This window comes from Lycium ferocissimum, chromosome 7 (genome assembly GCF_029784015.1).
Source record: "Lycium ferocissimum isolate CSIRO_LF1 chromosome 7, AGI_CSIRO_Lferr_CH_V1, whole genome shotgun sequence".
NCBI lineage: Eukaryota > Viridiplantae > Streptophyta > Magnoliopsida > Solanales > Solanaceae > Lycium > Lycium ferocissimum.
This window is the reverse complement of record NC_081348.1, coordinates 8,639,278-8,653,355: the sequence shown is the minus strand read 5'-3', so window position 1 is coordinate 8,653,355 and position 14,078 is coordinate 8,639,278. Positions and strand designations below refer to the sequence as shown.

The window sequence follows — 14,078 nt, the reverse complement described above, 5'->3', positions numbered from 1 at the left end:
GTGGTGTGGTTCAAGGTCGCGGGAACAATTTCGGTTCGAAAAAAAAAAAAGGGGCATTGGCACTGATGCCCTTATTTTGTGCTCGTCTTTAATTTTTTCCCCTCATAACAAATAACTTTTTTCGTGAGGCATAAATTTATATTTTTGCGTCATAAGATTCCACAAGTTATGCCCCACAAGACTTTTGCCTTTAATGAACTTCCCACGTGACTTTTTCCCTTAATGAACTTATGTCCCGATAGGCATAATTCAAATTGCTAAAGGGCAAAAATTAAAGACCAACCTATCTGAAAGGCAAAAATTACAGACCAGCCCGTTTGAAGTGCAAATCGTGCAATTTCTTCAAAAGAAAACAAATGCATTATATATTGGGCCTTGAAGTAGTTTTTTTAAGAAAATCCCAAGCTCTAAGTAGGAATAGCAACGGATTTTGTTGTTTAGTTTAGAAATTTTTCTGTTGTTAATTCCTACTTTCTTAGTAGTAGTTGTTTCCCAGTTATGTTTGAACAATGCATTCTGCACAACTGAAGGACGAAGATTGTGTGAAGATAATGAAGAAATGCAAAGAGTCAATTCCAAGTAAGGAGAAGGGAGGGAAAAGTATAACTATCGCCTCGGTGATGGAGGATTCGAAGGAGTACGGCACCAAAATGGCACAAAAATGGACCAAAATTTTCAAAAGGGGTTGTGGAATTTGTGATAGACCAAAAGGGTTAATCGTGCATTGTTGCACGATTTACCCCAATTCATTAACGCCCTTCTTTCCGTCCGTTAACTTTAAAAAAAAAAAAAGTGAAAAGGCAAATTGTGTACATGGACACGATTTGCTATAATTCTTTTTACAAATCGTGTACAGGCACACAATTTGCAAAATTAATTTTAGCAAATCGTGTCCATGTACACGATATATATATATATATATATATATTTGGTTTTTCATTTGTTGCCACATTCGATTCAAGAATATTTTAACTAAAACAAAGTCATGCAATATTTAAAAATTTGTGAAATAATATGGGAACATATAAAAAACACAAAAATAAGTTTAATATACATCACACATTATCTGAATAAAACGCCACACAATAAAGACAACAACATATTTGTAGAAGATTACATAAGGAATTAATCACCTAGAACTTAGGAAAAAACGTAATAACAAAAAAAAAAACAACAACTACTGATCTCGCAAGGGGCAACGATTCTTGTTATGACCCGTTTCCTTGCACCTACACTTCCAACCATCTTGGCCAGTGTGCTATATCCATTCATTCCTCCTTCATTTGTGCTCCGAACTCCGAAGTTCGCTCGTATTCCGTGTTTGCAATTAAATTGAACGGAGAAGGTGGCTAATATACCTCATCACCCGTTATGAAAATATCCATTGTACGTTTGTCTGTAAAACCTACAACTGTAGTACTTGCTAACATAGGTCTTTGGTTGAATGCCACAGATATCATAAAATTTAATGGCATGTGAACATGGCATATGGTAATTTCTCCACTTCCCACACGAACACTTTTCCCTTAAATAAAAGACTTATGAATATTCCGCCCCTACCTTCGTGTGCAAATGTATGAATCTCAAAGATCCCAGTTGCTGAATTGTATTGCTGCATGTTAGTGTGCTTTGTGCCCTCTCCCATTATTCATCGAACTTCTTTTCAACAACAGGCGGTCAAGGCTTATTATCCATAATCAATAAAGCATCATGGGAGCTTCTTTCAACAAACCGATCAACAAGATTTTTAAACGTCATATGGACCATGGCAGTAACAAGCAATCTACGAGTTTTCTTTAATAAACCGTTGTAAGACTCGGAGACATTCATTGTCATAGCCCCTTACCTATGACCTTTCGTCCTTAACCAATGTCCATTTCTCATCAGGAAGATTTTTTTAACCATAGATGCGCTGGAGGTGACAACGTTTTTATTTGTTCCATCCTCATTTTGTACTTCTTCTTCTCGATCTCAGAGTCGCCAACCACATCAAAATTCTCGGAGTCTTTGTGAGGAACTTTTTTATTAAAGTTGCTTTTCAAATGCCGAACACAAAACCTATGGTGTGTGAATGGTGGTTGTAACCATTCATGTGTTTGGACACATTGCAAGATGTCTTGATGACAGTCAGAAATAAGTCCAATTCCTCTTCTCCCACAAACAACATGGCTCCACAACAATATAAGGAACCACATCCGAGACTCGAAGCTCTCGCGTGCAACAACAGCATATGCAAGTGGAAAAATGTTATTGTTCGCATCAATTCCAACAGCAATTAACAGTTTCATCTCATACTTAGTATAGAGATGAGTGCCTTCTATTGAGATGACCGGCACATGATTTTGAATCCATCGATGCTTGGTTTAAAACCCCGCAAAACTTGAAGATGTGATCACCTTGCATTGTAGTTGATTGGTGCTCCCACTCAACAACGGTCCCCGTATTAAAATATTGTAGGGCAGCCATGTATCGGGGCGATGACTTGAAAGAACTTTCAAAATCTCCATATACCATTTCAAAGCTTTCTTATGCCCCTTTTGTGCTTTTCTATAGCTAGGAGTAAACGTATAAAACCCTTTTATTTTTTCCTGAACAACCTTAACACTGATGTGTAGGTTGATCATAATACATGGTATCAACGTATTATCAATCAGGTGACTGCTCAAATTGGAATGATCCTCCTTGTAACCATCCATGAGACAAATGTGTTTCTTAACCATTTTGTCTGTCTTCCACATAACACTTGAAATCTCTCTAAAACGGATCATCCACTCACATCCCAACATACGATGCTTGCAAATAACCTTCAAAATTTAGCTTTTGACCGGATCGAAAATGAACTCTTTCTTTTCTTGAGACAAAAGATAGTCTGTTTGACCTAATTCTTGCATTGTTCGAAACAACATACCTAATTGCATAATACAAAGAAAATTATCAACCCTCTAAAAATGGCCAAAAAAAAATGATACATTTTGAAAATTCATTGCCACCATGCTAACCTGAATTGATAAATTCTAGGTCTTTACGATCCCAAAAATGTAGGCTGAGCTGGACCAGCATCTCTCATGAAGGCAAAATCAGTCGGGCCTTTTTCTGCATTATCCAAATATGAAATCTCATTAGAATGATAGCTAACGTTACCATCACCTCTGGCAATAACGTCTTCATAAGAATGGCCATCATCACCAGACGATTGATCATCGTCTGTCTCATCGTGATCTAATGGGATATCACTATCTGACTCATCTGATTGTTCATTAGCTGCATCATTGTTGCTCACAATTTGTGTGAGCTGCGTCAATACAAGGTTTTCTTCAAAATCGTTACACCTACAAACATAGCAAAATTCTATGAGAGGTGAATGAAAATCATAAATTCATAGCAAGACTTATTTTTATCCAATAAACTCACCTTAAATTTGACCTAAAGAAGATAAAGCTAAAAGAAATCTCTAGTATAGATATTAATATTGACCCACCTTTACGAGAGGTGAGTGAAAATCATATGTGAAGAGAAGTAAGGCCGGAGACATCATACTCTTCAGACAGCTTCAAGGAGGCTACACTTGAAATAAAAATTTTGATGCTTCTTCGCCGTGTGTTATAAGAAATAGTTGATTGTTAGAGCTTTAACTCTAGTCATTAGGTCGGATAGTATCTGTACTAAATGTGTATTGTTATGGTTGACTTGTGCTGCAAGAGATGATTAACAAAATATCTTTTATTCTTAGGTATTTTAGGCTGATGTTACTGGTAATAATAGTATTAAATATGTCTTTGGTGAACATTTTGTATTGCTATTACTTATTGACTGTTATGTACTGAAAATTAAATTCAAAGCTATTGGATTGTTCATTTGTGCAGCAACTTTATGCACTTTAAACGCAAATTTTGCCCAACAACTTCACATTGAATATAAGCTTAATAAAGCTATAGGCTACAACATCCAATAAACCCGCGAGTCGAGGAGAAAGAGAGTGTGGATCAAATATGGAAAAAAAAAAAATTAGGTCCTGTTCTCTTAAAATATCGAAACGATTTTGAAGATATTATACGGAACCAAATACAAAAAAGGGTAAAGTAAAAAATACAAAAGCAACAACATAGTATGTAACTGCAAAAATATAGCTTAATAAGCAACAATATACTTCAAAAAGAGTGAATTGTTTCAACCTACTATAAATTAAAAGGCAGAATATATAATTTACCCCTGATCTTGATGTCAAATTTATGTGGCACACTTCTGTAACATGGATAACACGTTGCACACCCAATATTCGAAGTGTGTCTTAGACACACCATTTCTATTATGTGGCACTCGTGTGCTCTACACACAAAAGGGGCGAGCGAACACATTTTTTTGTGTGTCTGATAAAACCTGATATGAACAAGACGTGTCCATATTTTTTATATTCGTTTTTTTTCATCATCATCTTTCCTTTTTTTTTTTTTTTTTAAGTTTCACTCCCTTTCTCTCTCATCTACGAAATCATTGACCTCCGATAACCAAACCTTTTCCAACACAAAATCAAAAAATTTGCTTATATATATATTTGCATAATTTTGCTTATGACAATGACTGACGCGCTAGATAATCAATTCTATCAAAGAGATTAGATGATAACTGGTAAACTCTAGCGAGAATTTCGATCTTCTCGATGACGCAAAATTTTTCTAGCATCAAAAAAATATTTTCATCTCTTCACAATACACACTTTGTAAAGGAGCTGGCAAAAGGGGCTGGCAAAAAATTAATATACCAAAACGGGTATATCGTGGATCGCACAGATATCACGATATACCAAATTTTTTTTCGACAATTCAACGAAAAACAAAAAAAAAAATTATTGTATAACGTGGGTACCGATCCACGTTATACAATATAAATTGTATAACGTGGATCGTCCACGTTATACAAGTTATAATTGTATAACGTGGATGGGTCCACGTTATACAATTATAACTTGTATAGTGGGTGATCCGAATGAACTCACTCATTCTACCTATTATACAATTAATGCATGTTTGTTTTTAATATGGATGGGTGAAGTGGGAGAACATCGATGGTACATAATATTCTTTGATTTCCTTTGCTTTTTTTCCTCCTTTGTATAACGTGGATATTTTTTTCATACTCGGTAAGGCGTTGCCTAGATTTAAATCATTTTTGTTATGTTTTTAATAAAAAAAATTATTGATTTTTTTAATTTTTTAAAGCATGATTAACTCAAATAAACATTTTAACACATGCAAATAATTAAATGTGTTATATATGCAAACAGAAATAAAAAATTAAATATAAGTTAAATAAACGTCACACATTAACTGAGTAGTAAATGTTAAATTACATACTAACTATTAAGCGGCACAAGACATGTTATATATTCTTGGAAGAGTACATAAGGAAACAACAATCGTACAAGTTAAGAAAAAAACATAAAAACCAACAAGCAACAATAACTAAGTTACATCGAAACGATTAACATTATTATGACTGTTTGTTTACGTAGGGGTAAGTGAAATATAGTGTAGTGTAGTGCATTGCGTAAAAAACAAACACTATATTTCCGCCCTTACCTACGTGCAAAAAATAAATTATCATAACATAATAATTTACCGTCCTATTTAAATCAAAGTAGTTATTGTTGCTTGTTGGTTTTTATGTTTTTTTCTTAATCTGATTATCATAGCCTTTATACTCTTCCAAGATTATATAACATGTCTTGCGTTTAATAGTTAGTATGTAATTTAACATTTACTACTCGCTAATGTGTACGTTTATTTAACTTATATTTAATTTTTTATTTCATTTGCATATATAACACATTTAATTATTTGCATGTGTGTTAAAATGTTTATTTGAGTTAATCATGCTTTAAAAATTAAAAAAATCAATAATTTTTTTTATTAAAAATATAACTAAAATGATTTAAATCTAGGCAACGTCTTACCGAGTATGAAAAAAATATCACGTTATACAAAGGAGGAAAAAAGCAAAAAGGAAATCAAAGAATATTATGTACCATCGATCGTTCTCCCACTTCACCCATCTCGATATTAAAAACAAACATGCATTAATTGTATAATATTAGGGTAGAATGAGTGAGTTCATTCGATCACCCACTATACAAGTTATAATTGTATAACGTGGGTGATCCACGTTATACAATTATAACTTGTATAACGTGGATTTGATCCACGTTATACAATTTATATTGTATAACGTGGATCGGTCCACGTTATACAATAATTTTTTTTTTTCGTTGGAATTGTCGGACTTTAAAAATTTGGGGTATATCGTGGGTCGATCCACGATATACCCGTTTTGGTATATTAATTTTTTGCCAGCCCCTTTTGGTAAAGACCGTGTATTTTTATACCATTTAGGCTCCGGACTCCTTTGTAAAGGTTGAATGTACAAAAGGTTGTATCATGTTGAAGACGCCTCTCACATGAATCTAGGCTCAAATTCAAGAGGTAAACTATGGATCCTGCTAATTAAGAATATAGTTTAATGAGCAACAACGCATAAAATATTGTATATTAAGCAGCAACAACATGTCACGACCCAAAATCGTGAGCCATGACTGTGCCCCAAGAACAGCGATCTAGGGATACCAAACCATTAACCAGAACGAACTTATAAGATCAAATACACCATAATAATATAAATAGTAAAGATTGCCACGAAGCGGAGGGACAAATAACACTATAAGTCACAGTATGCACCCCTAGACCCCATAATACTGTTAAGAAGCATCTAAGAATATTTGAGTATAACTGTGGGGTTAACTCCGAAAGACAAGTAAATCAATAGAAAAGGGAAAAACTGATGATAGCCCCCACAATCAAGAAAAGAATTGGTTCACCTCAGCTGAACTCAGCAATTGCCTCGAACCAGATCAAACAAGAAAGTACGATAATAGAATTAGGATTTCTATAAAATCAAAACAACAACAAGGGTGAGTATAAGCCTAACAAGATAACTGACCCACCCGCCGTCATACCCCATTGAGCAAGTCCTCAAGAATAACTTGCATTCAATGTGTGTGTGCACACCCATTGAATATATACCCACTGTATTCATTATTTTAATGTTTATTTCAACTTTCGAGTAACAAATTAATACATTTCATACGTAAATTTTTTACCGGCCATCCTATTTGATCATGGCAATTTAATTTGTACTGACTTTTTTCAAAAATAATAATTGGTCCTTCTCAAGTTTATAGCAAGTGAATATAATGCTTTGGAGAAATGGATGTTTGACATTTTTGAATATGTAAAGTAAGTTAAAATCAAGTGATATTGTTGGAAAAATTTGAAAACATTGACAAATCACCGTTGTTGTAAAATGAGTTTGTCAAATTTGTTGTTTTGACAAATTGATGATTTGAGTTTGATCCTTATGATATCTGAAACTTATGTTTCAAATTTAAGTTCATTTAAGGTAGATTTGGGTATTGAAACGTGTATTGCAGTGTTGAAATTTGAAGAATAAGTTATTTTTGGGGAAAAAATTATTTACCTAAACTTCATTCCAAAATGTCTTAAGTGCATCTATGTATATATGCTTGAACTTCATGCAAAATGTCCAAAATGTAGCAATTGTAAAAATGTCTGAAGTTTGACCTTGCCAAGGCCATAATTGCAGTAAATATCTAAAGTTGTGTATTTCTAAGTTGGCCTTGGTAAGTTGGGTCGAACAAGGCAAAAATGTTCGAATGTTGACCTTGACAAGGTCATGCTTCTAGGCAAAAACACCCAAAGTTTTCCAACTTTATTCATAGGCTTAAGTCATAGATAGCCCCCTAAACTTTGCCACATTTTCCTCTGGGCTACCTAAACCAGGTTGTACCTATGGGTACTTAAACCGATCTAAATTGATCCTATGGGTACCTTTTTCACAATAATCAAAAATTAAGAGAGTGTATTACACTCTCCATGACGTGGCAACTTTGTCCAATGAAAACGTGACACGTGGCGGTGGGGTCCATCATAATAATTAAAAAATAAATTATACACCCCTCTCCCCTAATTTTCATCTCCTTCGCGACCGCCCCCCCCCCCCCCCCCAACCGGCCGCTCCCCCACCACCGCCGCGCGCACCACCGCCCCCAACCGCCGTCTCCCCACCCCATTAATAATTTATTTCCCTTTTCTTCTTATTTAGGTCTATCAATGTTTTACAAGACCCCAACTTTTAATGAAAGGTGAGATAAAAAAGGAGTCATAGTAATGGTGAATCCCATTTTTTTCGGTGAACGAGTCATAATAATGGTGAATCCCCATTTTTTAGGTGAACAAGATAGCAATGCTACTTTTTCGCATCTAAAAAGGAAAAAAAAAAATGGTGGTAAAAAATAACATCCAATTCAAAAATTAATTTTATATAAATAATTAAAAGAAATGAAGTGTTATAATGAAGAAGAAGAAGAGAAAAAAAAAAGGAAGAAGAAGAAGAAAGGAAGAGAAACAAACGTACGAAGGATTAAAAAAAAGGAAGAAGAATGGAGAAGAGAAGAGAACTACGCGAAGAAGAAGAGAGAAAAAAAGGAACGTATAGTGGGGTGGGGGCAGGGGGACAGTATACGGGGCAAATTGGGGGGGGTGAAGGTGGGTTAGTTTTTTATTAATTTATCTATTAAATTTTATTTAAAAGAGGTAAAATTTTAACCAAAAAAAAAAAAAATAAGGATGAAAGTACGTCCACGCGCCCAATAAAAAGTGGAATCAATCGCCGCGCCACGTAGGCGCCACATAGGCAAAAGGTACCCTAATAGGATCAATTTGCGGGTTTAAGCGCAATCCAGCACAACCCTCGATTGGTGTAGCTGCAGAAAAATGGCAAAGTTTAAAGCTATCTACGCATTTAAGCCTTATTCATAAATATTTACAACTTTAGTCCCTTATATCTAAAGCACTCCAAAGTGGTATATTTACCCAAAAAGAGAAAAGAAAAAGGATAATGGCTGTCCGGCCAAAACTATTGACAATCGGATGGCCAAGAAGCTTAAAAGATATTTTTAGCCTTTTAAAAATAATTTCATTTTGTAGCCTTTTTTCAACTAATTCCAGCATATGTATAGAAACTGTATCATTGCTGTATAGAAAATATATCATACGTATAGAAACTGTATCATTGTTGTATAGAATATGTATTCCTATAGTATATGTTTGGAAAATGTATCATTGTTGTATAATTTGTGCTTAATAAATGTATAATCAATGTATACTTACTAATTATACACGTGTTATACAATTATTATACACCCATTATACATGTTTTCAAATATTTAGGCTTAATCAACGTATGCTTACTAATTATACACATATTATACATATTTTGGGATATTTTTCGAAAGCCCAATATGAACTTCAGCCAAAAATGTTCGAATGTTGGCCTTGACAAGGTCATACTTCTTGGCAAAAAACCCCAAAGTTTGCCAAACTTCATACATAAATATTTACAACTTCAGTCCCCTATATCTGAAGCGAGTTGTATATCTACCAAATAAAAAAAAGTTCAAACTTCGACTGTAGTTTAAACAATTTTTTTTGCGCGGATTGTCCTTCTTTTGGGTGGTCTTTAATTTTTGCTGCTCAAATTGCTGGTCTTTAATTTTCGTCCTTTGCTTAAAAATATGGTCGAAAATACCCCGAGGTTTTGGGTTCGAACCTTCGCTCTCTCAAAATTAAAAAAATTGCAAGGCAAGACTTTGCAGAAAGTCTGCCTTATGTGGTAGACTTTGGTTAAGTCATAATTAAAAAATCTTGCTGAGATTTATGGTACTTTTGCCTTTATAAGTAAAACTCTCCCAAGAGTTATCTTTAACAAAATCGCCGCATAAGGCTACTCTTCCAAGACATAACTAAAAGTTTGCATTACAAGGCAAAGTCTGCCGTATCCGACAGACTTTTAATTATGTCTTAAGGCAAAATCTACCGCATAAGGAGACTTTTTGAAAAGCCTTGCCTTGAGAATATTTTAAACATTGTCCATGCATTACTATTGGGCCAGTGAAGCCCAAATTAAAAGACTCAAAAGCCCAAACTTATTCACTTCAAAAACCCTAACACCACACTCTTATCGCCTCACACACACACACACACACACACACCCATTTCCACCTTCCAAACCCCAAAAAAATGCAGAAGCAAGAAGCATCCACCGCAGTGGAATCCGTCCAATGTTTCGGTCGGAAAAAAACGGCAGTTGCAGTAACCCACTGCAAACGTGGACGAGGTTTAATCAAAATCAACGGTGTCCCAATCGAGTTAGTCCAACCAGAAATCCTTCGTTACAAAGCCTTTGAACCAATCCTTCTTGTAGGACGTCACCGTTTTGCTGGTGTTGACATGCGCATACGTGTCAAGGGTGGTGGACACACTTCTCAGATCTATGCTATTCGTCAGAGTATTGCGAAAGCACTTGTTGCTTATTATCAGAAGTTTGTTGATGAAGTGCAGAAGAAGGAGATTAAGGATGTTTTGATAAGGTATGATAGGACATTGCTTGTTGCTGATCCTAGAAGATGTGAACCTAAGAAGTTTGGTGGTCGTGGTGCCAGATCTAGGTTCCAGAAATCTTACCGTTAGATTGAAAATCTGAAATGCTTTTGGTTTCCTGGTTACGGTAATTGGATTATGTTTTTGGTTAAGTGTCGTTTCTGTTGTTTTGTTTAAAGACCAGTTTTGGTTCGGAGGATCCTAAGTAATTTTGCTGTGTTTGGATTATTTATGAAAATTTTGCAGTGCTACTTATAATGTTGTTAGTTTCGAATACCTTTTTTTTTCCCCCCTTTTTGGTGAATGTTTTGCTTGATATTCTGTGATATTTTATTAGAGATGGTGTTAGAAAACTACACATTTTTAGCAATATTTTTTTAATTTTTTCAAAACCTAAGGAATGTTCCAGATTGAAGCTAGGCAGTTAACTTTATATCCTTTGACAGACGTACATGTTTCATTATTGAACAGTTTTCAGTATGATATTTGTGATTACTGAATGAAATTGGTGTTTTTCTATCATTTGGTTTTAAAAGTATACCCAAACTACTGACGTTTTGGATACTATCAAACTTGTGAATGCCTTTAGTGAAGTTATTAAGGGTAGTTTGGTTTGTTTAGACTAATGTAGGGATTAGTCAGGAAGGGTTTAGTTATTCATGTATTAGTTATCACTTATCGTCTTCGACGCTGCATAAAATTATACATAAATTGGCTCATAACTCACATATGTGGGATTGTAAAATAATAACCGAACACCGTATTTGGTGTGCTGAATGTTATACAAAAAAACTAAAAGCTACTCCCTCTGTTTCCTTTTTAGTCTGTGTCAAAATGAATGACCTCTTTCCTAATTTGAAAATAAATTCACTCTATGAAATGATTTACAGTCACACAAATATTCAAGATCTATTTTGAACCAGAAGTTTCAAAAGTCTTCACTTTTTCTTAAATGTTGTGCCCGTCAAATGGGTTCACATAAATTGAAACTGAGGAAGTATGAAACATGATTATAATACATTAATTCTTTTCCTAACTTGCAACCATGACTCCTTAGTGAAAGTTTAAATATTGCATCTTTCATGTACAATTTTGTAACCATACATGTTAATGGTTGGGACCAACTAGATTATGATACTTTCCCCTTCTAATTACTGTAAGCGATTTCAGAGTATCTTTGGATCATTGTAGATGAAATTTTAACATAAGAGTGTTTATAATGAAAAGAAAAGCTGCACGCTCACGTTTAGCCTAGTGTTATTGGGCCCTCGCTGTAATTAAATTTTTAAGAATATCTTTAGATTATCTGTAGATGAAATTGTAGGAATGACACCAGTTAGCGGCTTATGATAGCACCATTAAGTTTTTAAAACTACTAGTTTAGCCAGTGTACTATCTAAAGATTAGCCAGCGTTGGTACACTTCACACTTGCTGCACTCTTCTTTAAGGTCTCTAATTCTAGTGTGGCTTACACAAGGAAGTTAGCCTAGACATTTGGTTCTGAAGTATTGGCTAGTTCCCAACTTCCCACCTTTAGGTTAGGAGATTGCCAATCATAATAATATGCCAATTTTAGACATTGGGATCTGAAGTCAGGCTTCGCTTGTCCAACTTCAAACCTTTGGGTTGGAAACTTTTCAAGCCTTCTGAAGTACGAATTGTACCAGCAATATGCCTACTTCAGACATTTAGGTTTGACGTTAGGCTTGGCTATTTTCCAATTTCAAACCCTTGGGCTGGAAAATTACCAAGCTCAACTTCAGACTAAAATGTCTTGTTAAGTTTGAATGATACACGTATATGCATCTTAAGATAACTTGGATATGAAATTAGGCTTGACATTTTCCCAACTTCCAACCAGTAAGTTTGGAACTTTAGACCTACATGTTTGATAATTGGAATTTCAGACCGTGGGTTTCCACCTCAGTCCCGTGAGTAAAGTTGATTTTGAGGCGATAAAATTTTGAAAGTAAATATAAGCTTTGGCTGTTCTTTAAATTAAATAGGGATCTTAAATATAGCCATTTGTGCATTTGTCCTGATAGATTATTTTTCCTCCCAGTATAATGTAACGCGAGCATATGATGAGGTTCCACAGTTCATGTTTTTTCAAGTAACGTTAAGTTAATAGATGAATTAACCAAATACCGACACTAGCTCTCTAGAGAGTTATAATAGACAAAATGAATGTATTACAAACCTAAACAACCATGAGAAGCATGAGGTGAGAAGTGAGACTAGGCAAAATTTTGGCATGGTAGTTGCATATAACCCATATATCTTGGGCGTTGTTTTCAAGTGATGATCGACAGAAAGATACCTAAATAGGTAGAAGATAAGTTGGCATGAGATGATCATGAGCCCAATAATGTCACCAGGGAGCATTTCTGTAATCCTAGCACACAGTTGTACCAGATTATACATTAAAGATGACCACATTTATAAAACAATATTACCTTTTGATGCATTTTTATGCCACGAACAACATCACCATACCCAGTGTAGTGCGACAAAGGTGTTAAAAAAGATTGTACGTTGATATTCATCCAGGCCAACTTCCATTGAACATTCTTAAGCGAGCGAGAAAGTATAACCCCATAGGTGCATATGAGATGGATGAATTTTTCACCGTGAACAGCTTTGTTATGGTACCTTATAGTGTGTCATATTTTCACAAGGCTACTACATTTTACAACCCAACTTGAAAACACAAAATTTGAGAAAACCTATGTACAAAAGCGAGATAGAGAATTTAACTAGATTATGAGCTAGCACATTTCATGTTCAAGGTACATACACAATGTTGAGATAGAGAATTTAACTAGATTATGAGCTAGCACATTTCATGTTCAAGGTACATACACAATGTTCGCTTTGGAAGGAAAAAAGCATGTCAAATAAGGTCCTCACTCAGCTCTCAGGCTGTCTGGGAATAGCTGCTAGGAAGGAAGACCCTGAAGATGACATAAAAAAGAGCAGAGTTGGCAGCTCTGGAAGCACTGATAGCATACTTCAAAAGGATTAATTGAACTTCATATATCCTCGCAAGTATGTATTTTTCAGGATATTACCATCTTCTTTATGACATTTGTATTACTTTTTTTCATCTTATAATATATGAATTCTTTAACCATCTATAAATTAGGGATATTTTTTAGTGAATTCTTTTTTCACATTGTAATATTCTACATCCTTGAATGGCCCCATTTGGAGAACAATTGGTTGCTCCGAAATTATCAACGCATGCATAGTTCTCAATTCTGTAATAGTGATAATAATGTGTGAAAAAAGTCCTTATATATTCTGTCAATATAAATCTCTGAGGAAGGTGAAAACTTTTCATCTAGTAGTCATGGAATATAGAAATCAAGAATTGGTCGGTCGACCTGTTCTTTTAATAGAACCAATGATCTTATTCTCTGAACAATCGAATATTTTGTACTTGTGTCAGATCAATTTATTATATGGTAAGACGACAAATAAATTGAAGAAAAAGAAAACGATAAATCAAAACTCAAATTCTAAGAGCAGCTTTGTCCATTGATATAAATGTCAAACAATTTAGAGGA

General features: G+C 34.6%; 1 protein-coding gene across 1 annotated transcript; it reads left to right on the top strand.

The window, feature by feature from the left end:
• The first annotated feature begins 10,103 nt into the window (after positions 1 to 10,103).
• Positions 10,104 to 10,759, top strand: LOC132063267 (small ribosomal subunit protein uS9-like). The gene has a single exon (XM_059455736.1). The coding sequence runs from the start codon at positions 10,149 to 10,151 to the stop codon at positions 10,596 to 10,598; it is 450 nt and encodes a 149-aa protein (XP_059311719.1). The 5' UTR covers positions 10,104 to 10,148; the 3' UTR covers positions 10,599 to 10,759.
• Positions 10,760 to 14,078: the final 3,319 nt, after the last annotated feature.

Bases quoted from the DNA above. Each gene is read 5' to 3' on its own strand.
- LOC132063267 (XM_059455736.1), top strand. From the start codon at position 10,149: ATGCAGAAGCAAGAAGCATCCACCGCAGTGGAATCCGTCCAATGTTTC.